Source organism: Sturnira hondurensis, unplaced genomic scaffold (assembly GCF_014824575.4).
Source record: "Sturnira hondurensis isolate 20B ecotype Veracruz unplaced genomic scaffold, ASM1482457v3 Scaffold0022215, whole genome shotgun sequence".
Classification (NCBI taxonomy): Eukaryota; Metazoa; Chordata; class Mammalia; order Chiroptera; family Phyllostomidae; genus Sturnira; species Sturnira hondurensis.
Window position 1 is genome coordinate 12,944,284 of NW_028094846.1, and position 23,181 is coordinate 12,967,464.

The 23,181-nt window shown below is 42.8% G+C and overlaps 1 protein-coding gene and 1 pseudogene across 2 annotated transcripts in view; both read left to right on the forward strand.

The window, feature by feature from the left end:
- Positions 1-92: 92 nt before the first annotated feature.
- The window catches only part of RNF2 (ring finger protein 2), a 33,358-nt gene continuing 10,269 nt past the window's right edge, over positions 93-23,181 (forward strand). The window contains exons 1-2 of one of the 2 annotated variants that reach the window (XM_037035055.1): positions 93-171; positions 21,352-21,440. In XM_037035055.1, coding sequence (XP_036890950.1) covers positions 21,354-21,440 — 87 coding nt within the window. In that variant the 5' untranslated portion in view covers positions 93-171; positions 21,352-21,353. Of the gene's footprint in view, positions 172-925; positions 1,003-21,351; positions 21,441-23,181 lie in introns of those variants that run through there. The other variant, XM_037035054.1, reaches the window with a different exon arrangement.
- On the forward strand, positions 5,654-6,245 carry LOC118979259 (annexin A1-like; annotated as a pseudogene).

Here is a 23,181-nt window from a genome sequence, read left to right on the forward strand (position 1 = left end):
CGGCTTCCCCTCGGTCTCATGAATATTGAGCGGCCCCTGTTGTATTTCCCGAGCTCCATTGCGGAAGCCGAGGCTCGCCATATTGTGCGGCGGCGCCAGCGGCCGCGGAGGCTTGGACTCGAGTCTCACTCTGGCCTCGGTCATCGAAGTCCCGGGCTGGGGCAGGAGCCGGTGAGTCGGAGGGGAGGGAGCGAAGGGCGAGGGAGCCTCGGCCGGGCCTTGCGACAGCAGGACCGCAGCCTGACCGGGCGGCGGACGGCGGCCCGGGGGTGTGTGTCCGTGGGGGTGTGAAGGGACATGGCGTCGCCGCCCCCAGCTGCTCTCGGCGTGGGGAGGGCGGCTTCTCATTGTTCCCGTCTCTTCGAGGGCCTTGGAGGGGATAGTGCGTCCGGCTCGTGGAGGACCCACGAGCGGTGGGCGAAGCTCAAGGATCCCTGCCTCCGACGCGAAGCCCTCGCTGCCAGCTGTACGGCGCTAAGGCCGGGGCTGGCTGCCGTGCGGGCCCCCTCCTCCGCGCCGGGGCCCCAGCCCCTCCGAGGCCCCTTTCCGGAGGCGGAAGGCGTGGAATACGGGTTTTTTCCCTCTGGGCTTCCCCCTCTCAGCCCGTAGCGTGTCTAAGCTGTGGGGGTGGGGCGGGGGCGCTTTGTGCAAAGAGCCCCTTCCACCCGGGATGTCGGAATCGGGGCTCGAGCGAGGGCGCTCCTTGGCGTCGGGGGTTCCCTGCAGGCTGCGGGGAGACCCCTCTCGGTAAAAACGTTCCTGGACTGCCGTGCCCGCCAGCTCGGGAGGATCTGTTGCTTTCTAAACCGCGAGGTTGCCCTGGAGGAGTCCTGGGGGGAGGGGGTGTCTGGGTTTGTTTCTGCTGGAAGCTTCTCGCTTTGAATCCTGTGGTTTACTCGGAGATCTTCCGGAGATCTTCGGTACCCGGTGTCGCCGGGGAGCCCTCGATCTGCTCCCCAGGATCGTTTCCTTCTTGCAGAAGTCACCTCCCTACTCCCGGAGGTAGGGGAGTAGGGAGTAGGAGGTGCTGTTAGTAAAAAATTGGTCTTCCACTTTGAGGTTTATTCCCATTATTTGCCTGCTGTGGCCATAATCATAATGGCTTGTCTTCTTGAACTCTTTTTGGGTCTTGCCTGCATGGCTGTCAGAAGTTTTCGATAATGTGTGTGCCTTTTCTTGGGAAACTGGTTTGAAGATGTCAAGCTGCCTTGAGGTGTGTAAAGAGATTTGCTATGAAAAGGATAGGTTTGCATTCAGTTATTTTAGTAATATGCTTTATTGCTTTTAAAAATTAAAATTGGGACATGGTCTCAGTGTTTTAGACAGAGAATCGTGCTGAAAACTAATGTATGAGTGATTGGCATTACATAAATCTACTTTTGGTAGTTTCAAGATGATGAGCTGAAATAGTGTAATTGGTAGTTAATCTTCTTTCCCCACTTGCCTTACGGTATAGTTGTTGAATATTTAATAACTTACATTGGTATTAGAGTGTGGTTCTTAAAATGAATATTTGATGCTTTGTTTTATAAAAAATTTAAATGACAGCAGCGTGATTCTTGGTTATTCCTCCCCACCCGCAAAATTTCTGCTTGTCACAATCAACAGGTATTTTTAAAAATCTTATGGTACATTGAACATACTTTTTAGTAAAATAATGGGTAGTTATATAAGACTCCATTTTCCAAGAAAAGCACAGCAAATATGGCCTCTCACTTCTTCCAGGGATTCGAGTTCCTTCCTTCAGGTACCCTTGTGGAGTCCACATTTGAGGTTAATTTTAATAGGTGAGGGAGTGAATTGGAGAATTTATGAAGGAAAACTGCCTCAGTAGGCTAGTCCTTTCAGGTATCTGAAAAATAAGCTAATGATTCTTAGGTGTGGTGCATGGAAATTTTTCAAATGAGAACCACTAACATAATGCTGACTTTGAGAATTTTGAATTTTCCTCTGCCTGTGAGGAGCACTCAGGCAGCTAGCTCCCAGGTTTGTATGGACAGAAATGTAGAGCAGGTCAGCAGACATCTTTGGGTGTCAGGTCTGTCTCTTTAATCTGATTTATTCATAGTTTATGCTTATATTATGCAGTCGTTGGAGTAAAAGGTGATAGATGTCTAATGAATAATATATAACCAGATGTTTCAGTGACAGTTTCATTTCTACACACCAGCAAAAAAGTGTAATTCCTTCCAGCCAAGAGAAGTGAGTTAATATTAAGAAGCACTTTGTTAAAATTATAATAGCATTCCAAGTATGACTTAAAGCACCTCATAATTTGGTAGTGGCTCATTTATTAAATCTGGAGAAACTAAACAGTGCATCACAGTTTGCAGTTTTTAGAAAAGGAAAAATACTGTGAAATTAGATTATTATTAGATACAGATTTGTGCTTGATTTTTAGTATTGTTTGTTACAACATTGTGATCAGAAACCAGTTAATTAATTTCCTGATTTTTTTTCCATTTCTCCAAAGTCTGTGTTATACTAACTTACTGAATTTGGATCCCGATGTAATTTGGGGTATAAAGGTACAGTAACATTTACCCTGTCCATTCCCTGAAGGTCCATATATCTTGTCTATTCACCACCCCTAATCTTTTCTACCTAATATGTCAAATGGATCCTCTGGTGTCTCTCGTTGTAAGAGTACAGCTTGCTTGATTTTGCATGGATGTGCTGACTGTGGCCGTGCAACGCTTGGCACTGAAGCAGAAGCTGGTGTTGGTGTGTCCCTTGGCAGGGAGTGGGTGGGCTGTTCCCTGGTTTTATGCTTTGTGGAGGAACGCCCATGGGACTGGCCGTAGACTTTCAAGTTTGAGATTCTTTTTACATCTTTGTCGTATAGATGCTGGGCAGCTGAAGTGGACTAGGCTAGGCCTAGTGACAGCTCTCGTTGGATACTTAGCATCTACATACATTACTGAAAATTCTTAGAAGGAGCCCTGTTGCCTGAATTTACCTTCTGCCATGTCTTTTAGGGAAAGGGTTGACAACGCTTTTGCTGCTTCTGCGTAGCGAGTCAATTTATTAAGTACGATGATGAAAAGTTATTCTCGAAGTTAATCTCAGAATAAATTGTCTAATGAAGTCATCTTGTTACGTGACATAATAGACCGTGTGAAAAATTTCAAAGTGTTTTGGTCATTTGTTTTCAAAAGATGTGTTGATTGTGGGCTGTCCTGCGGGAGGGATTTCTTTTTGTTTCTGCTGTACAGTGGTGTTGAATATTATGAAGAAGTTAAATTCTAAAGTCAATATGTAAAATGAAAATCACATGTAGTAAAAAATTATACTCGAAAATCCCTTAAAAAGGGAGAACAACATGCCAGTAAGTTCAGCTCAGCTTTAGTGTTGGAACAGGTTGCTGTTTCTGTGTTGAACACTAGATGAAGTAGTTAGCTTGCTTTTAGGAGCCATGTTGAACGGCAAAAACAAAAAAAAAACTCTTTAAATATAAGAATCACATTCAGGATGGCGTAATGCCCACCCTGGGAGCGGCTCCTGGGAGCTGAGACCACCGAGGAACAGCAGAGCAGCCCTGCCGTCTCACGTTTTCTCACGTTTTCTCTCAGAGGTGTGCTGTAGTAGAAGGAGGGGGCGTGCACCAGTTCGGAACAGCCTGCGCTGCTGGAACAGTTCTCCTGTCCTCTCTATTTTATCTTTTCAAGTTGGCTAGTTTACATCATAAGAGTTAAATGATTTTTGTACTGCAACTTAACAGGCACAAATGTAACAGGTTTTGAGTTATCCTTTGGAAAATAGATTTTATCTATAGGAATGACTCCAAACTTTCTTTACCCTTCAATGAAGTAGCAAGAGGATGTCGCGGAGGAGAGCAGTTAAAATCACTGTTTAATAATGTGTTGGTGTCCGTAAAGGAAACAGAGATGTCAGTAGGAATTTCAACAGTGGGTATTTAGTAAAGGGAGTTGGTTAGGTGGACGTAAGAACAAAAAGGGAACAATTCACCAGTCAACCTGAGAGCTCAGAGAAGAGGTTCCATGGGCCTGGTTCTGAACTTCTGAGGAGGTCAGTGTTTAGCTGCCCATACAGCTAGTTCTGGGAGTACAGAAAGAAACTGGAGGCTGGAACCAGTTGCTGATGCCAGCAATTGGGATGAAGTCCCTTCGCCCCCTTCCTCCTTTCCAGTCTTCATTTACTACCTCCATTGGCAAAGCCTAACAAGGAGCCCTCTGGCAGAAGAGTAGTTAAATATAGCTATACAGTCTCAGCTACAACCCCAGAGAGCAGAGACTAGAATGGAAGTTTAGAAAGATGAGAATCATTGAGTAAATGACTTGCACAAATAACCTAGGTTTTAAATACAATAATTTAAATAGGAAATCCTGCCCTTACCTTGCCTGTTCAAAAAACATTTATTGATTATCTTCTTTGTGCCAGACCTTATGCTAAGGATTTGGCATAGAAAAATGAATTGAACAAGGTTGCTGTCCTTGAGGAATTTACATTCTGAGTGGGGATGACAAGTAAACTATGTGCTGTACAGTGTATTAAATGCAGTAACAGATGAATGATGTGCTTGGGGAAGCCAAAGGGCGTAGCAGCCTACATGCCTCTGCTCTGCTTAGCTCAGCTTAATGCCTGCTCTTTTTATTCAGTCTCTTGATCAAATCCACCCTCATTCTCTCTGACTCCTGTGTTCAGCCCAGTACCCGTGAAATTGTTTCCAAGGTGCTTCCATTTTTTCATGTAATCATAATCATTATTAAGCATTTGTCGGTGCTGTATTCATCTGGATTAGGAAGATCGTCACTTTCAGCCTAGCCTGTGCACATAGAGGGCGTATTGAAACATGTATTTTTGTATTGGATAATGAGGATTAAACCATTGATCATTACTTTTGTAGATGTCGTCTGCTCATTCCAAGGTCATAAAAGATAGTTTGGGTAAAATGTTCTTTGATTTACAGACGTTTGATTTACAGATGTGAGAACTTAAAGAGTAAAATAATTGGTTAACTTAAATTGGATATGATACTCAAAGAATGAGTACCAATTAAATTCAATAGCTGATCTAGAAACAGGACTTTGGGTTTCCGGTGTGCTGTATTCTAGAGCCAGCCATTGCGGCAGGTACTCAGTTTGATGGCCAACTGAAGTCCTCCTCTGCCTTCGTTATTGTAGCCTAATGTTCCAATAGCTCAGTTACTCCTACAGGGAGAGAAAAGACAGAAGTCCCTCATTTTATTTCCTAAAATTATAACCATCATGCCCCTTCTTTTTACATTGTTCTTTTTAGTTGTCCACTCTTTATCCCCCCCCCATTGATTACCACTACTTCTAGTAGCTATTGTAAAATGCTCAAACTGCAGTATTTCATTTTGACTTTTTAGAAGTGTTCTGCTGTTTCCCCACCTTACACTCTGCTGATTTAACTTAAAATCAACTGATTTTTCACTTTTAAAAAGATGGATGCTTCCATGCCAGTAATTGCATTAAACCTTCATTATTATACTATTTACTACAGAGTCTAATTCAGTTTGGGATGGCTGTCTTGGAATTGAGCCGAACATTTTATAGAAGCCTTTACTGTATGATTACAGAAGGGGTAGTATTGACTCTGGTGGAAGGCAGGAGACTTGGTTTTAGGTCTGGTTCTATCACTAGCAAGAATGTTGACTTTTCTGTTGTAAAAAAACACAAGCAGACACACAGTGGATGAAGTTATCATCATTGACATGCTAACTAAGAAACAACGCACAGCACAGTGTCCAGAGATCAAAGCTGCGTATCTCCAGGAAAAAGAAAATCCCCCAGATGAATCTCTCAAGAAAGCCCTTACAGGTTGCCTTAAGGAAGTTGCTTTGGCTTTAACAATGTTCAGCCCAGTTGGATGCCGTTGAACTCCATGCTGCCATAAGTGGTCCTGGAGCTAATGAAGATATTCTGAATGAAATTCAGGCATAAGGAACTAACGGAAATGAACAGTTTATAGTGAAGAATTAGAGAGAGATCTAATTTAGCTGCTGGCTAAAGACAGCAAGCAGCTCAGACACATCTGGAGATTAATTATCAAAAGACTTTGCTTTCTATTTGTTAAGGGTGGCAGAACTGAGGATCTTGGCATAAATGAGGACGTGGCAGATTCAGATGCCAGGCCTTTGCATGAAGCAAGAGCAAGGAGAAAAGGGACTGATGTGAATGTCTTTAATATTTAAAAAATATATTCCCCCAAGGAGGATATGTTTTACTGGTTTTTAGAGGGGGAGGAGTTGGGGGGAAGAGAGAGAGACAAGGATGTGAGAGAGAAGCATCAGCTGCCTCCCGTGGGCACCGTGACCCGACTTGAACCCACAAGTCAGGCGTGTGCCCTGACCAGGAATGCAATGTGCAGCCTTTTGGTCCACGGGATGACGCTCCAACCAGCTGACCCACCCTGCCAGAGCTATTTAATGCCACTCTTGCCACCAGAAACTGTCCCCGTCTTCACAGAGAGTTTCAGAAGTACACGAAGTACTGTCAGCATGACGGGAACAAAGTTCTGGAACTGGAGGTGTAAGGTGGTAGGGAGAGTTGCTTTACAACTATTGTGAAGCGTTCTTTGCCGAGAAGCTTCATCAGGTCATGAGGGCGTTGGAACACATCATAAGACATTGATCAGGGGTATGGTCTCCCATTCTGAAGTTGACGTGAATGGTACCAAAGCACACTATCGGAAGTTTCTGGTCTCTCTCTCTGCCAGGCCACCGTGGAAGAAGCCTGAGGAGAGTGTGGAAATACCCAGTGGCTCCTTGCTGAGGACGGTAAACAGTCCCTGGGTGATCTCGAGCTTTTTGAGCAAAAGATTTTTTAAATCACACTTTTCATTCCCTATTATAGACTTAAGTAGAAAAGTTTCTAAAGCAGGGTTAGTCTAACTGCATTCTGAAAACTGTAGCCTATAAATAATTTTTATATCACAACTCTGTACAACAGAGATAAGTTTTCTTTTAAAAAATGTGTTAATCTCCAGCTATAAAACCCCATAAACGTGGTTCTAGTAATGTTACCTGAGAAAGATGTTTGTGTATTGGAAAATAAAGTGATTTTACAGAGGAAAAAAAACCACCCTTGCTGACCTTGCAGGTTATTTGTAAAGACATAAGAGGTAAAAGGGGTTTGTAAATAGCAAAGCACATTATGATTTAAGGGGTATATGTAAAGAAAGAGACCGATTGATTTATGGTGTGGTCCTCGGGGTAGTTATGTGTCTGCTTTTAAGTGTTTGAGTTTTCCTCTTTAAAAGAAAGTTGTTAGGGTGAAAATGGTGTCTGGGAGAAGTCGTGGTTGTGGATGTTCTGTAATTCTCCTTTTCCTAAGTCGGCTGACGCTGTAGATTCCCCCCCTGCCCCGGGGGAGGTGACCTCTCCTGGTGTCTTGATTGCATTTCCATGGTGGTTTGATCATCTGGTCACCTGTTGGCCATCTGCATGTTTTCTTTGGAAAGTGTCTCTTCAGATCAGTGTGTTTTTAAATCAGATTGTTTGTTTGTTTGTTACTGAATTGTAGAAGTTCTTTATTTATTTTGGGTATTAGTCCCTTATCACATTTATGAATTGCAGTTATCTTCTCCATTCAGTAGGTTTTTTCATTTTGTTGGTGGTTTCCTTTTGCTGCGCAGAAGCTTTTTAGTTTGATGTAATTCCACTTGTTTTATTTTTGTCGCTTTTGCTATATATACATTTAAATATGTATATTAATTGCTAATAAGATCTGGATGTCCATTAGCACAGATCTTATTAGCAGTTAATATACATATTTAAATATACTAAAGCATGCTCATTTTTTTAAAAAAAATTTAAAGGCAAGTGCTTACAAGAACTGGATTTTTTTTTAAGATTTTATTTATTTATCTTTAGAGGGGAAGGGAAGGAGAAAGGGAGAGAAATATCAGTGTATGGTTGCCTCTGGTGTGTCCCCTGCCGGGAACAGGCCTGCAACCCAGGCATGTGCCCTGACTGGGAATCGAACCGCAATCCTCTAGTTTGCAGGCCCGTGTTCAATCCACTGAGCTACGCCAGCCAGGGCTAAAGCATGCTCATTTTATAGATAAAGATGTTTAGATGTATTGACTCTCCAAGTCATATTGATTTCCAATATATAGGAGCTAGGCCAAATTTTTGCTGCTTTCATGAACCTAAACTTTATGCTTATCTTTAGATTTACCAGAGCTATAAGACTTTTTTCTGTCCTTAAAGTTTTTGGTTTCTTTTTCACGACTCTAAAACTCTGGCATTTAAAAGTACAGGAGGAGCTGCTTTTCTAGTTTTAAACCTTGTTGATCTGTGTTGCACAAACCAGGAGGCAAGGAAGTCCTCAGGAGAAAAAAAGATTAGAGCAATTTACCTTTTGGAATGTTTCAAGAACCCAAAATGAGAGTGAGGTCTCTGGAACCCCAGTCTGACTGCTGCTATCCCATGTAGTAGTTGTTTTTCTTTTTTTTTTTTTTTTGCAGGAGAAAGTCTGTCCCCTGTGGTAGAGGGACAGTAAAAACACATTCTTCCCTCCTATGTTCTTACCTATTGTCTTAAAACTGCTTGGTAAAATCTGTATTTATTGTCATAGAAATCGAAAAATGGAGGGAACCTTGCCTCCCCAGAAACTCCAAATAGTTAACTTCTAAAACATAACTTGACATAGCCGTAATTGTAATGTAGATGCAGATTAGTGGCTTCTCTCATCACTTTACCTTCCAAGGCATTGCCTGTGATATTAATATATACTTTTAATGTGTTACTTTTAATGATGGAAGAAATTTCCTGTCGATGCAGCAGCACATGTCTCCATACTGGTGGCATTATTACTGTATTAGCAATAATAACAGTGTGGTAGGTGGTGAGTGGTTAGGGGCCTTAATGAAATGGATATGGATTTGAGTTTTGCCTTTGACCCTTAGAAACCTTGAAGAAGTTGCTTGGTTGTATACTTACTTTGTCTTGATTTCCTTATTTATTAAATGAGAGCAATTATAGTATCTACTTTATAGGGGTATTAAGATTAAGGAAGATTTCGTGTAAAGTAGTAGACACTCTGTAAATGTTAATTATTATTAACAGCATTATTTCCTAGGACTGGGATAACTGGGGGCAGGAATATGAATTTTTTTGTGTCCCTGGGAATCAGTTGTGTGGCTGCTTTTTGAAAGGGTTATTCCAGTTGCTGTCAGAATGTGGAGGCATCAGCTTTCAGCTTTCTTTTCTTAATCTATTTTCTTTTTGTATGAACTGCCTTGCCACAGACTTTTCAGTGGAGTATGCCTTTGCCAGAAATGGTATTTGTATTTTTGGTGGCATACGGGAATGTTGCTGTGACTTCCTACGTTGTTACTTGCTGAAGCTAATGTGTGTTCATCAGCACCTCTGCTGCTTCCGGCAGAAATCTACCCTTGATGGGCGTTTCTCTTCCCAGGAAAGGATGACAGCCGCAGTGTATGTACCGCTTTTCAGACTAACATCTGTTTTGGCATATGGGACTCCAAGTGGGTACTTACTAGCTTTCTCTTTTTAGCTTTGTCGTTAATAATGTGCTTATGTAAATTGTTAAGCTTTGCTTTATGTCGTAGTTGTGTTTTAAATCTCCCTACGGCAGAGATACCGATCCGTCTGTGCCGTTAGGCCTGCAGGTGTTTATTGGCGGCCAGCCGTGTGTGCTGTGGCAGAGTCCACAGCAGATAAAACCCTCACCCTCCCAGGGGTGCACCCTGTAGCACCAGGTATACCAGTTCGGAGGAAAATCCGTAGCTAGCTTATATATATATGCAGACAGGCCAGATGGTCATGGAGAAGTGTGGTGTCAACAGTTTTCTTTAGGACAAAAAAGTGCAGAAAGCCTTAGTTTTGAATGATAGCTATATGAAATACAACACAAAATATGCTTCTTTTGACCTGATTTGAAAAGAAAAGATGGGAGGAAATGACTGGTTGCGTTTGGTTGAATGATTAAATTGGAAGAAATTGCCGAAGGTAGAATACTGTCTTAGCTAAAGAATACTTTCTTTAGACATTGTAGTGGTGAGGATCTTTAAGCAAGCTTTTGATCCACAAAACAAAATGTTAGAGCTAAGAAGGCTCTTGATGCTACTTAATATAAATTTGTATTTACAAATAAGGAAAGCGGATCCTCTGATAAAGTGATTAGCCCTAGTTCACCCACGAATTTAGAAGCAGAGCTTTCCTCCCTCTTTTTACCATGTGCATATATTTGTAGAAAATTTGTGGCTACTATTCGAGTTATGGACATTCCTGTTGTCAAATTGTTGCCACCTAGTGGCAACACGTATTTTGCAAGGCTGAGTACAAACATGGGGAATAATTTGGTTAGGGGGAACTTTATTGATCATTCTTTTTGAGGAAGAGTCTATCAGCTTGGTGACCAGTTGTGTTGCTTTGGCAAAGGGAAAAGGGGACAGTGTGCCTAATGCTTATTTTCATACTTCATAACCTTATTTTTTAATATATTTTATTGATTATACCATTACAGTTGTTCTATTCCCCTCCTTCATTCCCCCCTTCATTCCCCTCCACCCGCACACTCCCTCCCCCACCGTTCTCCCCCCCTTAGTTTATAACCACGTGTCTCAAGTTCTTTAGATTCTATATTTCCCCCACTATTCTTGCCCTCCCCCTATCTATTTTCTACCTACCATCTATGCTATTTTCTGTGCCTTCTCCCCCCCTTCTCCTCCTCCCACCCCCCTGTTGCTAACCCTCCATGTGTTCTTCATTTCTATGGTTCCACTCCTGATCTAGCTGTCCTCTTGGTTTGTTTTTGTTTTAGGTGTGGTTGTTAATAACTGTGAGTTTGCTGTCCTTTCACTGTTCATATTTTTCATCTTCTTTTTCTTATATAAGTCCCTTTAGCATTTCATATAATAAGGGCTTGGTGATGATGAACTCCTTGAACTTGACCTTATCTGAGAAGCACTTTATCTGTCCTTCCATTCTAAATGAAAGTTTTGCTGGATAAAGCAATCTTGGCTGTAGGTCTTTGGATTTCATGACTTGGAATACTTCTTTCCAGCCCCTTCTTGCCTGTAAGGTCTCTTTTGAGAAATCCGCTGACAGTCTGATGGGTACTCCTTTGTAGGTGACTGTCCCCTTATCCCTTGCTGCTTCTAGGATTCTCTCCTTCATTTTAGTCTTGGCTAATGTAATTATGATGTGCCTTGGTGTGTTCCTTCTTGGGTCCAACTTCTTTGGGACTCTCTGAGCTTCCTGGATTTCCTGGAAGTCTATTTCCTTTGCCAGACTGGGGAAGTTCTCCTTTATTATTTGTTCAAATAAGTTTTCCACTCGTGGCTGTTTCTTTCCCCCTTCTGGTACCCCTATAATCCGGATGTTGGAACGTTTAAAGATGTCCTGGATGTTCCTAAGCCTCTCCTCATTTTTTTGAATTCTCATTTCTTCATGCCTTTCTGGTTGGATGTTTCATTCTTCCTTCTGGTCCACTCCCTTGATTTGAGTCCCAGTTTCCTTTCCATCTCTATTGGTTTCCTGGACATCTCCCTTCATTTCAATTAGTTTAGCCATCATATGTTCCTCTAATTTGTGACTATAATCAACCAGTTCTGTGAGCATCCTGATAAATAGTGTCTTGAATTGTGCTTCTGAGAGGCTGGCAATTTCTCGGTTGCTTAGCGTTATCGGCTCTGGGACTTTGAGTTCTTCTTGTGCCATCTTTTGGGCTGTTCGTGCCTGTTACGTAGCAGGATCGGAGCCCTAAAGTGTTCACTAGAGCAGGGCAACTCAGTCACTGGGTTGTGACGTTGTATGTGGGGGTGGGGTCAAAGAGGGACAATGGCTTCCCATCTGCCGTCTGCCGCCAAGGCCCCCACCGGCACCGCAGCCACCACCGTCACCAGGCCCACGCGCTTCGTCCCACTGCACGCGAGTGTGCCACGGCCGTCAGCCCTCCACCACTGGGTTCGCCCCCTGGGGCCTGTGTGGTCCGTCTCTGTGCGCGAATGTGCGACCGCGGTCAGTCTGCCCCGCACGCCGACTGGTTCCGGGCCACTTGCGCGCCTAGGTCTGGGGATCTGTCCTGCCCGACCCAGCTCTGCTGCTGGCTCCACCTCTCTTACCGTCCCCGTTGGACGGTTTGTAGTTGTGGGACTTCCGTATAATTCAGTTTTCTGGTCTTTGGGTGTGTCCTTGTTCTCCAAACCTTTGTTGTATTCAAACTTGGTTGTGGGAGAAGGCACAGTGTTTCCACCTTTGCCTCCATCTTGACGGAAGTCATACTTCATAACCTTATTAAGGGATGTGTAAGCTCTACAGTTAGAGCTGAGTGAGCAGCACATTGATTGACAGTGTGAGAAGTTGGTGTGTTAAGCTTATATGTTAGTTTTCATATATGCACATAAGCAGATATATTAACATTTGTATATTCACATGTGTAATTTTTTTCTCTTATGAGTTCAAAGATAACGTGGTGCTTTCATTAGTGGAGAGGAGGTGAGCTAACCAGTACATGCTCTGGGGATCAGAATCCAGGCGTTGGCACCTGTGTTCCCTCTGGAGGCTGTGGGGGGGTTCACTCCTTTCACATTCCAGCTGCCAGAGCCTGCCGTCACCCTCGCGGCCCCTTTCTCCGTCCTCATGGCAGCAGCTCGGCATCTTCAGGTTTCTCTGACAACCACCCTGTCCTTTTATCACGCCCCTTCTCTCTTAAGTCAGGCTGCTTTGTAACCATCACCAGTGCCCATCTCTAGAATGTTACCGTCTCAAACTGAAACTCTGCATCAGTAACACTGACTTCTCGTTGCTGCCCACTCCCTCCAGCCCCTTGTAACCATGATTCATTCTGTGAATTTGACTCGTGTTGGTGCTTTGTGTAAGTGGGATCATGCATTAGTGTCCCTTTGTATTTCGCTCATTTTACTTAGTGTTGGATAACATTCTTATTTTTTTAACGATTTTATGTATACATTTTTAGAGGGAATAAATAGGGAGGGAGAAAGAGAGGGGAGAAACATCAGTGTGTGGTTGCCCCTCAAGTGCCCCCAACTGGGGACCTGGCTCACAACCCAGGCATGTGCCCTGACTGGGAATCAAACCAGCGACCCTTTGGTTCGCAGGCTAGCTCTCAGTCCACTGAGCCACACCAGCCTGAGCTGTGGAGTGTTTTAAAGGTTCATCATGTGTAGCAGGCGTCAAAAAAATGTTACGAACATAGGTATACAAATGTCTGTCTGAGTTCCCTGCAACTCAAAACTGATATGCTTGAGATATGTTTGTTTGGGTATATGTCTAGAATTGGAGTTGCCAGGTCATGTGGTAATTCTATGTTTAGTTTTTTGAGGGGCCTACCATACTTCATTCAAAAATGGCTATACCATTGTATATCATTTCCGGTTTATCTTTCAGTCTACAGAGGTTCTGATTTTGCCACATCTTTGCCAACACTTTATTTTTCTGCTTTTGATAACAGCCATATAGCCATCCTCATGGAGTGGTATCTCATTCTGGTTTTGATTTGTATCTAATAATTAGTTGGGCATTTTTTTTCATGTGCTCATTGGCCATCTCTGTGTCTTAGGAGAAATATCTGTTTAAGTCCTTTGCTCATTTTGAATTGAGTTGTTTGATTTTGTTGTTGTAGTTCTTTATATATTCTGGATATTACTCCTTTATCACATATATTTCTTGCAAATATTTGCTCCCATTCTGCGAGTCACCTTTTCAGTCTTGCTAGTTCTGCAAGGTACAAAAGTTTTCTTTTTTAAATAAAAGTCCAGTTTTTCAGTTTTTTCTCTTGCCTTAAAGAGTTTTGTAGTTTTAAGTGGGTGGATTGCTTTGGGTAGTATTGCCATCTTAATACTGTCTTCCGATCGCGAACAAAGGCTGCGATATCTTCGTACTGTCTTCATTTCTTTCAGCAGTGTTTTGTAATTTTCAGTGTACAGGTCTTTTGCCTCTGGTTTAATTTATTCCTAAGTATTATTCTTTTTGAGGGTTCTATAAATGAAATTGTTTTCTTAAAGTCCATTTCAAACTTCGTTGTCAGTGTATTGAAACGCAACTGACTGTGTGAGCCCAATCCGTCCCTCCTGGCCCCCCTGCCCCCAGCTCTGACTGCACAGCTGCTGGTTTGATTTATTAGTTCGGTATCTAACATTTTTTTGTGCAGTCTTTAGGGTTTTCTACATATAAGGTTGTCATTTGTGAACAGAAACTTTTCCTTTCCAATGTGGATGCCTTTCATTTCTTTTTCTTGCCTAATCAGGCTAGAACTTGTAGCGTGAATATGTTGAACAGAAGTGGTAAAAATGCCGTTCCCTATTTTTTTTTTTTTAAAGCATCGACCACTAGACAGCAGCAAGCTTGGGAGCTTGTAGCTTTACGCTTTTATTTATTTTTTCTCATTTATTGTATCCCATGTATTTTACCTCCTAAGTATTTTTCAGCTCTGCCTCTCCTAATTCATACTTACTAACACACATAGTAGATACACACAAAAATTTCTAGCTGTCCCATTGTAGATATTGTTTAATTTGGATTATCGTACAGGTCCTTGGTATTTTATCTTCCCTAAGTCCATCTTCCACTGTTGCTACAGCTGATCTGTGTATCTCAAACGCAGATCAGATTTTCTCATTCCACTGTGTATTTTTCCCAACACCTTTGCATAGCAAAGGAGGTCTCCATGATCTAGTCCACAAGTTAATTCTTTAGCCTCTATCCTCCTCCCAAACTAAAGGAGAGGCAAAAAGCATTTATTTGGGATCAAAAGAACTGCAGCAGAGATTCAGGTAGAGACCTAACTAATGTCCTAATTACAGGGTGAGGGCAAGGGGTTTTTATGAGAAGAGGAAGGGAATAGCTACATGAGTAGAAGAAAGACATTTTTCTTGGTGCCAACAAGCTGAGTTACTTTTTAGCTATATGTGACTGGTAATTGATTCTGTCTTCAGAGAGTCCGTAGTCATCAGGGTTTTGTTGTTGTTGTTCAGGATGTCTGTCTGCTTTTCTTTTGGCTTTGCAAAGGGTTGTTTGTAAGACAGTGTCGGTTTTGCCCAGTCCAAAGCTTGTTTTGCCCAGTTCCAGTGTTCCTAAGGTTCAGGGACCAAGACATGCAAAGCACTGCCTCTGGAATGGCTGCGTGGGCTCCATTTTTAAATGACTTCACTTACGTCAGCTTTTCACTTTTCACTCATTTAATGCTGAGTGACTTGTAGTTTCACAAAAACCCCATGGGGAGCGCCTTTGCATATTGTGTTTGCCTTTTGGGACTGCTTTTCTTTCCGAGGAGGAGTTTCAAACCTTTTCTGATTTCTTTTCTTCCCTTTGACTACTTCTTTGTGCTTTTGTAGAATTTATCAAATTGTTGAAAAACATGTTCAGGGCCCACTAACCAAAAATACCTTGGAGGGTCTCATTTCCTGTCACATAGTAGTAGCTCTCAGTAAATGTTTCGTAAACTGGTATACTCAACTGGTTTTCGTTATGGGTCTGTTAGTTTCTAATATTGGTGAACAAAGGACAGAAGGTACACAGAGCGGTTGCTGATAAACTGGTATTGATTGATATTAGACCTTGATAGGCATATCCGAAGCTTTGGGGAAAGACTGAGTGGGACCGTTAAGAAAGTATGAATTGGGCAGGCGGGGTGGAGTGGTGTTGGAGGGGATGAAGCAGTGGTGAGTGGTGGGAGCCCTGTAACAGGGCACATGGCCCAGGTTACCCAGGTCTGCATTTTAATGACGCTTTAGAAAATCTCAGGACATTTTTCTGTAACAGGAACTTAATTATGTAGAGACTAGAAAACATTAAGTCTGTTACGAGTACGCAAAAACTTAATTAAGACTGGGTAATGAAGATCTGGTAATTCACCTTTGAAGGGTTTCTGCTCTGTGTTCCACAATGTGGAAAAAAAATGTAATCCAGTTAGGAGTTGATCACATTATCTTTTTAAATAAAGAAGCTATTAGATTAGCAAAGTAATTTTGATGAGTATTCCAGATGTTTAGTGCAGTGACAACTTTTTCAGTAAAAACACCTTCTTGTGTCTTAGACGAGTACAGAGTTTAGTGCCTGTCTTACAGCTGTAGATTATTAGACGGCTGCAGGCGGTTCCGTGAGGCGACACCGCAGGCAGGGTCCAGGCGGCGGTGGGATTGCTTGCTCAGAACTCGATGCTGCTCCCGGGTTTGCCTGGTCTTGAGTAAACTGCTAAACAATAACACCTATGTCCTGTAAGCAGGCAGTGTTTTAATTAAGGAACAAATGATTTGATCATTTGTGTATTGTATAATATAATGCAGGAAGAAAAGAAAGATGCTAGGTTTGGAGGAGTTAATTTGATGTGACCTTTATTTAATTTATGTTCACAGGGGACAATAACCATGGAAGAAAAAGATACATTTCTTATTACAAAAGAGAGGGGGAGGGGCGGGAAGGAGGATATCTCTTGGTTTTGTTTCATAGTGCTTCGTTTGAGCAATCTCAAATGAAAGAAAAAAGTGCTTTGTAGGAAAGGGGATAATCTAAATAATTAAAAAGTGATTATATTGCTGATATATGATCTATATTTCACAGTTTGAAAAACAAATTAGGGGCACAGATCATATATAGGACAAAGAATATACAGGATAGAGACACAAAGTGTTGGCTGTGAAGAGTTGGCCCTGTTACCCTTACCTTTGGCAAGTGTGGTAGGGCGAAAATGGGCCCTCAGAAAACACCCACATTCTCATCCCTGGAATCTGTAGTGTTACTTTATTGGGGGGGTGTCTTTCGGATAGATGATTACTCTGGATTGCCTGGGTGGGCTCTACGTTTCATCGCATGTGTCCTTACGGGAGAGGGGCAGAGGGAGATGATTCCCACAGAAGGGGAGGCGGCCACACGGCCACGGGCAGAGATTGGAGTGGTTCGGCCCACCGCTCAGGAAGGCCAGCAGCCGGCCCAAGTTGGAGGAGAAGAGCCTCCCTTCAAACCCCCAGAGCAAGTGCCGCCCTGCCCATGCCTGGGTTTTGGCCCTGGAGCACCGACTTAGAACTTCTGGGCCCAGAGCTGACAGATAAACATCTGTTTTAAATCACCAAACTTGTGGTGATTTGTTACAGCAGTCGTTTTTCAAAGTGTAAATGGACATTTCCACATAACCCCATTTACCTAAATTCTCCTTTGGGAGGGGATGTAATTTGTAGGTCATTCATATTGGATTGTAGTTGTATTTCAAATTTTCTGAATGGATCAGGCGGTGTTTATGATGAAAGCAACTGGTCAACATTTTCAGGCATAGAACTCTGAGGATTTAGCTCAAAATAAGTTATATTTAAAGCTTTTTTTTTGGAGGAGGGGGAAATGTTTTATGCAGTCCGAAGCTCCGTCTTGGTTGCTTTTTCGTAGCTCCGCTCCGGTGAGAGCACAATTCAGACTTCTTACTGGGAACCGAGTTACCAGGCCGCTGCGCCCCAGCACGCCCAGGGTCTCACTGGGGAGTTTGGTCTGTTGTGAATCTCCCCAGAGAATAAAGGCCACCTAGCTTCTCTACACTTGACCTTTGTATTTTTAATGATTGGAGAACAGTGTGCCCTGGCTCTTACTACCCTAATCCCCTCAAAGATGGCGCGTGGAGGGATGGTCCAGGGGTCATCCTGGAAGGTTTCTGAGTGTCCTGCAAAGCTGCCCTTGAAGACGCCCTTCTTTGTGCCGTCTGTTGCCCTCTGACGCAGCTTCTGGTGGAATTTGAGCCGGAAACGTCTCCTTCCAGTGTTTCTTTTTTTCCCCTTTAAGATTCTCGGAACTACACTTAGCCTTCAGCCACACACAGGTTACTACTGACAACGGACAATCTGTCTTTTCTGGTCCCTTTCGTGTGCTGTGGAGGAAGCCTTAGACGAGTAGCCTTGGATTAGCCTGCCAGTTGCTCTTTTTTACGTATGAGGCACATTAGCCGAATATTCTTATGTACCTTTCTACAGCGATGTGTTCTTTTGAAGGGGATTGGTGTAGAATGTTTAGTAAGTTAGGGAGCGGCTAAATAACTCCTTTTTTTTTTTTTAGTTTTTTGTTTTTACATATGAGGGGGTACTGAGAAATAAGAATATTTATTGAAATAAGGAAATTATGTCTTCTCAGTTTTGTGGCTGTCATTATGGCAGAGGTTTTACATGAACATCTCATTTACTTTACCAAGGACCCTGAAAATATTTGTCACTTTCCAGATTAAAACAAAACAAACCCTTGAGAAACTGAGAAGTTTGCTTGTGGGTTCATTCAGTAACGGCCAGCAAAACTCAAGCTGATCCAGTCCCTAAAATCATTTAACTGTGCTTTGTAGTTGTGTCATTTGTGAACCGTAATATAGGACATTGCTGAAACGGGAAGTTCTCTGCCCTTACACTTGAGGAGTTTATCGTTTAATGGATCTATTTTTCCTTCTGTCGGAGCTAGAGAATGGTCTTGGGAGCAAAGGCATGGCCCAGTTAGGGGATCTGAGGGTCCTCAGGGTCTCAAAGAGTTGATGGGAAGCCTTAATTAGTATTTTCTTCTTTTGTTTTCACATGAAACTTGTTCTTTGCTACATCTGACCTCTGTAGACTTGACCTTGATATTTTGATATTCCACTCAAAACGTTTCAGGGTTGTAGATTAAGGGTGGGGTAGAAATGGCGCTCGAGGCAGCTTTTGTATTTGTCAGACAAACATTTGTTTGCCGCCTTAAAGTCTGAAGTATAGGGTAGTTCTAGGAACCAAATTCTGTATATTAGAATGATACATATTTAATAGTTATATTTATTCATATTATCCTGAAAGTAGACATACGATTTCTGGGACAAGGATGACTAGTTATTAGAGCAATATCTGCACCACTTTCCTTCTGCCCGAGTCCACCCCCCAGGGCAGGGCAGTGAGAGCCAGATGTCCATGTGGTAGACTGAGAACCAGAAAGCACGTGGCTGGTCTTGTGCGCTTGTTCCTCAGCTCCAAACAGATTCTCCGTGGTTCGTAAGGGGAGGGTCCTGGGTTCTTAATCTCTGGAATGTAAATGAATTGTTCTTTTCGGGTGGAAGATCAGACAGATCTCTAAACCTAAGACTGTGGAATGTCTCTAGTCTCATAGTCTCATCCCTCCCAGTACATAAACACATACTTCTAGGGAGAGAAATTTCTTGTCTATTCAGTTATCTTTATGTTCTTAAGGTTTTGAAAGACAGATTTTGTGTTTTTTTGCTCAGAGCCCTAACCATGCCAAAATATTAAAAAAATTTCTCTATGCATAGAAAATAGCCCTGGCCAGTGTAGTTCAGTGGATTGAGCGCAGGGTGTGAACCAAAGGATCGCAGGTTTGATTCCCAGTTACTGCACATGAGTGGGTTGTGCCAGTTCCTCAGTGGTGGGGGCTGAGTGAGAGGCAGCCACACACTGATGTTTCTCTCCCTCCCCTCCCTCCCTCCCTCCCTCCCTTCCCCCCTTTAAAAATAAATAAATAAAATCTAAAAAAAAATAGACCCAGGTGATAAACCTTCCTTTTGTCTTCCCTTACCCTTGTTAATTAGAAGTGATTTCCTTTTTTTCCGGTCATGACCATATGAAATGTTAAGATTACCTAAGTTGAGCTCCTTTCTTTAGTCACCACCATTGTTTAATTACTCAGCAAATATTTATTGAATAGCTACTATGTGCCAGGCACAGTGCAGGGTAACGAGGATGTTGTGGAGAATAAGATCGCTCGGGGGCTATGTGGTGATGGGGGTGGGGGGAGGTGGGAAGAGCGACAAAGTTAGAATTTTGGTAGACTGCATGGAGGAGCTAGCTGTGGGAAAATCTTTGGGGAAGAAAGCCTTTTCCAGGTAGAAGGATGGTAGTGAAAATTCTACAATGAGAATGAGCAGGGTTGATAAAGAGGATGACATGTGACAAAGACATGGTGAACAGAACTCAAAATCACAAACATATAGGTGTTTGGATTTCTATTGTAATTGCTAAAACAAGGAAGTCCGAAAATACGTTGTACTTTGCATCCACTTTTTTGTACTTAAGCAAGTATAACCTTTTTCCTCTGGCTTCTTTTTCAGGATTTCTTTTTAATCTTAAATTTCTATAATTTGAAAATGATATATCATGGTATTGGTTTTGGGGCATTTATTCTGTTTGGTGATTTCTGAGCTTCCTGGATGTGGGGTTTGGTATCTGACATTCATTGGGGACATTCTCATTCATTGTGGTTTCAGAAAAATACTCTGTGCCCTCTCTCTGCTCCTCTTAATATTCTCATTATACATAAGTTGTATGTTTTGTAGTTATTAGTCCTTGGATATTCTGTTCTTTTTTTCCCAGTCTTTGTTCTTTTGCTTTTTAGTGTTTGAGGGACCTATTGGTGTGTCCTCTAGCTCAGAGGACAGGCCCATCAAGGGCATTTTTCATGTGTGGTACAGTGGTTTTTATCTCTAGCATTTCTTGTTGGTTCTTTTTAGGATTTCCATCTTTTAACTTGCATCGTTCATGTATTCTTGTGTGCTGTTTCCTGTATTCATTAGAGCCCTTAGCATATTAATCATTGTTGTCCTAAATTCCTGGTCTGACAATTCCAGCATCCCTGCCATGTCTGGTTCTGATACTTGCTTTGTCCCTGCACATCTTGTTTTTTACCTTTTCATATGCCTTGTGATTTTTTCTACATAGCAGGACATGATGTCCCATGCGAAAGGAGCTGCTATACACAGGCCTTTGGTGACGTGGTGAGGTGTAGGGGAGGGAGGGGCTCCATGGTCCTGTAGTTAGGTCTCAGTCTCACAGTGAGCCTGTGTCTCTGGACTGTGGGCACTTCACAAGTGGTCCTTAAGACTCCCCCCCCCCCCATAGGTAGTGACAGGATGGCTAGATGGACAGGAGGCGGATATTTCCCTTCCCCCGGTGAGCTAGGTCCTAGATAATACCCAGCAACTTAGGTTCTAGTTACCAGTTTTTCCTGAGGGTGGGGCTAATTAAGAAGAACAGCGTGACCAGTGGCTGAAAGTGCTAGAAAGCAGATTTTGTATTTTTGGAAGAAGTTGGACTACATGGCCATGATGTAGAGCCTGAAATTTTCCTGATTGAGTTCTAAGTTTGATGACCATGAATTTTAAAAAAAGGAGTATTGTTTGGGTGAAGACAGTTTTCTATGTGTTCAGTAATAATTAAGTACTTCCTGGCTGCCAGCTTTTGGGCATTCAGGGACCAATGACAGTCTCTTTTGCTCTTGAGTATCTCATATTTATAAACGGAGAGATTCTTGAACTTTCAGTTTTTAAGGAGCCAGTGTATAATTTCTTACTATATTATTCTCAGGATTTGTAATTCCTAAACATCATTTTTTAGGCGTACTTCTCCTTCAGATACTAAAATTATTTTTCTTTTTATTCCTAGCAATGTCTCAGGCTGTGCAGACGAATGGAACTCAACCCTTAAGCAAGACATGGGAGCTCAGTTTATATGAATTACAACGAACACCTCAGGTAATATAACTAAGATGACTTAGGGGAAACATGAGACCTGTGTAAACTGGCATACATTTTTAGGAAACTGGAAAGAACATGATAGTAATAATAAATTTATTACAAATAGTCCTGACTTACGTACGTTTGGTTGACACTTCATTCGTTCATTCAACAAATGACTGGAGTGCGTACTCTGCCAGCGCTGAAGCCGCACACTAGGGGGAGCTGCGAGTAAGACTTGTAGCAACAGCCCTTAGCTGCGGTGTCCACCCTTTTGGTGTCTCTGGGCCATGCATTGAATATATTGTGACATGTAATCACAAAAAAATCTCAAAATGTTTTCAGTAAGTTTATGATTTTGTGTTGGGCCACATTCATAGCCATCCTGGGCTTCATGTGACCTGTGGGCCACAGGTTGGATACCCCTCTGCCTTAGAGTTTATAGACATTAAAGAGGTAAATATCCATAGAATTAAACATCTGAGAGATTGGGTAAAGGAAATGTCCTCACTGCTGTAATAAATACCTGGGGAACTAGGAGGGACTATTTTGAGAAGGTAAAGATGGGAAAGACTGGTGAAGGAAGCGAGCTTGAAGGAGGTAAGCGTCCTTAAAACGGAACTTAAGTTTGAGATGCCTAGAAGATAGGCAGAGATGCCAACTAGGGGTCTGGACTAAATATAAAATTTTAGAGATTGTCAGTACATTTACAATAAAACAGTGTGACTGGATAAGGTCACCTAGAGAAAGATGAGCACAGGGCCCAGACTCGAGGCAGAGATTTTCGACAATCAGAAATCAGGTAATGGGCAAGGGTCCAGCAAAGGAGACAGAGAAGGGAGAGCCAGACAAAGGTACGGAAAGTGGGAGGGGGACAAAATCTAAGGAAGTGCTTCATGGAGGAGGATGCGGTCACTGTGTTCAGCACTACTCAGAAGGTGACTGAGATGAGGATTACGCAAGTGCGTGTTGGATTTAGCAGTTAAATCATTGGTGGCTTTGGCAAGGGGTTCTCTTGGGTAGATGGTGCTGCTCCGTTGAAGGAGGGGAAGGCGAGGTGCACAGTCAGCTCTTCAGAGAAGTTTGGCTCTGCAGCGGAGCAGAGGAACGGAGTGCGAGCTGGAGGGGAACCTGGAGTTGGGAGGTTTTGAGTTCTGTTGTGTTTATATGGCGGGACGGAGAGCCCTGTGGACCTCTACCCCTCGTCCCCCTGCCCCCTCAACCAGCTCCAAGGCACATTATTCACCTCTCTCTGCAACAGCTCTCCGGAGACACTGCACTAGGCTGACGGAGCGGAAGAGAGGTGACTGGAGTGTGAGCACGTAGCACAGTAAAAAGGGACACACTCGAGAAGGTGGAAGGGAATGTACTTTTGACAGGAAGAGGCAGACTCTTGGCACGAAAGAAGATGATTTGTAAAGATTTAGTAGAAACTGTGAGAGCGCTCTTTTTAAATGAAATTTGAGGTAAGGTTATTTATTGAATGTTCAGGCAGAGAAGGTGTGCAGACAGAAGAAAAGATGAACAATAGTAGAGTGGAAGAAAATGAGTTTGTTAGAGAAACTGGTTGCAGAGCAGGGTTGAATGCCCATTCGGAGCTGGTGGAGTTTTTAGTGATCTTGGTCTGGTTGTGAGATCCCTCCACATTGCTACGCACCTGCACAGGTATAGGCATGGAGGACGTGGTCGGTCGAGTGTGTCCAGGGTTGGGATTTTGCTGGGCAGGTTCTTTCTAAGAAGGAAGAGGAGGACTGGCTGA